The 2,644-nt window shown below is 54.6% G+C and overlaps 1 protein-coding gene across 1 annotated transcript; it reads left to right on the forward strand.

The window, feature by feature from the left end:
• The first annotated feature begins 258 nt into the window (after positions 1-258).
• On the forward strand, positions 259-2,300 carry LOC127574835 (uncharacterized). Its single transcript, XM_052024265.1, has one exon. It carries the CDS (start codon positions 274-276, stop codon positions 1,054-1,056), a length of 783 nt encoding a protein of 260 aa, XP_051880225.1. The 5' UTR covers positions 259-273; the 3' UTR covers positions 1,057-2,300.
• Positions 2,301-2,644: the final 344 nt, after the last annotated feature.

Here is a 2,644-nt window from a genome sequence, read left to right on the forward strand (position 1 = left end):
CCGGGGGGGGAGGGTGTCACCTCAGTGCTCGAGGAGCCGGGTCCCGACGGCGGCCGAGCGATCCCGAGGGAAGCGGCGCCTCCGGCTTTTCACCAAAATGGCGGCAACGTGGCCCCGTCGAACAAAAAGCGCGACTGCATCAACACGGCGGTCGGAAAGGGATCGGGAGCAAAGGCAAAGCGGCACTTGTGACCGGGAGGCGTCCCGGGGACCGACGGAGAGGCCGGGGATTGACGGGACACCCGCCGAGGCCGAGCCGCCGCCGCTGCCAAAATGGCGGTGGCGGTCACGTGGGCCGGGGGGCCCGCTCCGCACGACGTGGGCGGCCGGAACCTTTCTCCGGGGCTGGCGCGGGCGGAGGTCGCTTTGCGGCGGTGCGCAGGGCCTGCGCTATATAAGCGGCCCCGCTTCCGGTGGGTGCGCACTCCTGCTCGGCAGCGCAGCGGAGTCGGAGCTGGTCCGGTGGAGTCGGCAGAAACCCCGCCAAAAGGAAAATCCAACGACATGGGTGACGATCGAAAGCTGTTCGTCGGCGGCCTGAGCTTCGAGACGGACGAGCAGGCCCTGGAGGCCGTCTTCTCCAAGTACGGCGAGATCGTCGACACCCGGGTGATCAAGGACAAGGTCACCATGACGTCCCGCGGCTTCGGCTTCATCACCTTCGAGAACCCGGAGGACGCCACCGAGGCCATGCAGGCGATGAACGGCAAGTCGCTGGACGGCCGCCAGATCCGGGTGGACCACGCCGAGAAGAAGTCGGGTGATGGCGGTGGCTACGGCGGAGGTCGCGGTGGCGGCGGCGGCTACCGGCGGGGCGGTGGCGGCGGCGGCGGCTACGGCGGTGGCGGATACGGTAGCGGCGGCTACGGCGGTGGCGGATACGGTGGATACGGCGGCGGCGGTGGATACGGCGGCGGAGGCTACGGCGGGGGCAGCTACGGGAGCGGCGGCGGCGGATACGGCGGCTACCGGCAGTACGATTCCAAGTCGGGCGGCGGCGGCTACTCCCGGGGCCCCCGCGGCAATAACTACGATCGGTACGCGACCAACAGATAGGAGGAGCCCGCCGCCGGCTGGGCGCTCACCAGGTCGCCGCGATCCTCGACCACTCGCTGTTTCTGAAGGGACTTTTTTTTGGGGCGAACGCCGTCTAATCTCTTGAATTCAATCTCGCTTGTTCGGGACGCTGTCTAACTCCCCCTCCGCCCACACTCCCATCCTTTTGTTGCAGTCAACGTTTCTCACAGCAACCGGGGGGAAATCCTGTTCCGAAATTTCCACCTTAATTAGTCCCTTAGCAGCCTTCCTTCTCCCAGGATAAGTTCCCTATAGCATTTGTTCTTTTCCGTTTGTTTTATTTTTTTTGACTGTTAGGAGTGTAGCTTTATTGATCACCGCATTGTAGCCCACCAGCTCAGTGCTGCCTCTCCCAGTGCCCGGGCATTGCATTAGCTGCTGATTTTTTTTTTGTTTGCTCCGTTCTGGTTTTAAAATGGCGCACTCGCCTTGTGCAGAGACACTCAGTGCTCAAGTGTGTCGGCAACGTGCTCCAACTCCTCCTTTTCCCTGCCCGCAGTAATCATTAGGGCCGCCAGGGTATCTGGTCGAGTAACTCTGCATTGTAACATAACATTTTCGCCTTTAATTCCGAGGCCAATTTTGGAAGTGGGAGCATTTTTCTATTTTATTCACCTCGAGGTTTTTTTATTATGGGGCCAGGTTTCTGATTTAAATGGGGAACAACGATCCAATTTGATTATTTTTTTTTAAGTAGGCTGGGGAATCCGATTGTAGTTTCAGCCGGTTGGGCCAAACGCCACATTTCTGGAGATTCCATTCGTGAGCAACTGTTTGACTTTGTATCTGCTGTTACAGACATGACCATGCTTTAACGAATGCAGAGCATTAAAGAACATTGATTCGGGGGGAATGGTGCAATCCATCCACTGTCAATTGTACACATGCCTGGTTATTTTGTGGGTCGTATTGATATCTGACAAACTGTTTTCTATGTAAATCTTAAGACTGGTGCCATCCCAGCCAGAACACCACTGTGTGTGTGTGCTGGTTCTGGGTATGGCCTCTGCATCAAGTGAGAAGTCTACAGTAAAACTTTGGTACCATCCTACTCTAAACAGTACAACATACTTTAAGCTAACATTTTTTTTAAATGGCAAACTGGTAGGAAGTTGATAGCTGTTTCTTATTGAATTTTCATGAGTTAGCATGGAACGTTTTTGTACAAAAACTTGCCACTTTGGAGACGGATGTCAATGGAAAAATAAAAGTTAAAATGTTCAGTTGCTGTCTCGGTCAAGCTTTTTGGAAACTGGTAAAAGAACCAGTGTGTATGAATAGTCCTTAAGAGGACTTCCACTGGGAATGTTAACTTTGGTTTTTTTCCACAGATTCCACCCATGAGTTTTCTGCTGCCTGCAGCATTTTGCTTGGTTTGAATTAAATGCCTGTATCACATGGATGAACTATTAGTTGACTGTCTGCTGGCAGAATTGGGGGCAGAAACTCCAGTTGATTTGAAGATCAAGTGACATACTGAACAGGCCACTGCAGTAGTGGTCTGTGGGGGGTGACATCTTAGAGCTGATGTCTAATGGAGTTGATCAGTGCACCACATTAGAACAAT

Source organism: Pristis pectinata, chromosome 10 (assembly GCF_009764475.1).
Source record: "Pristis pectinata isolate sPriPec2 chromosome 10, sPriPec2.1.pri, whole genome shotgun sequence".
Taxonomy (NCBI): Eukaryota; Metazoa; Chordata; class Chondrichthyes; order Rhinopristiformes; family Pristidae; genus Pristis; species Pristis pectinata.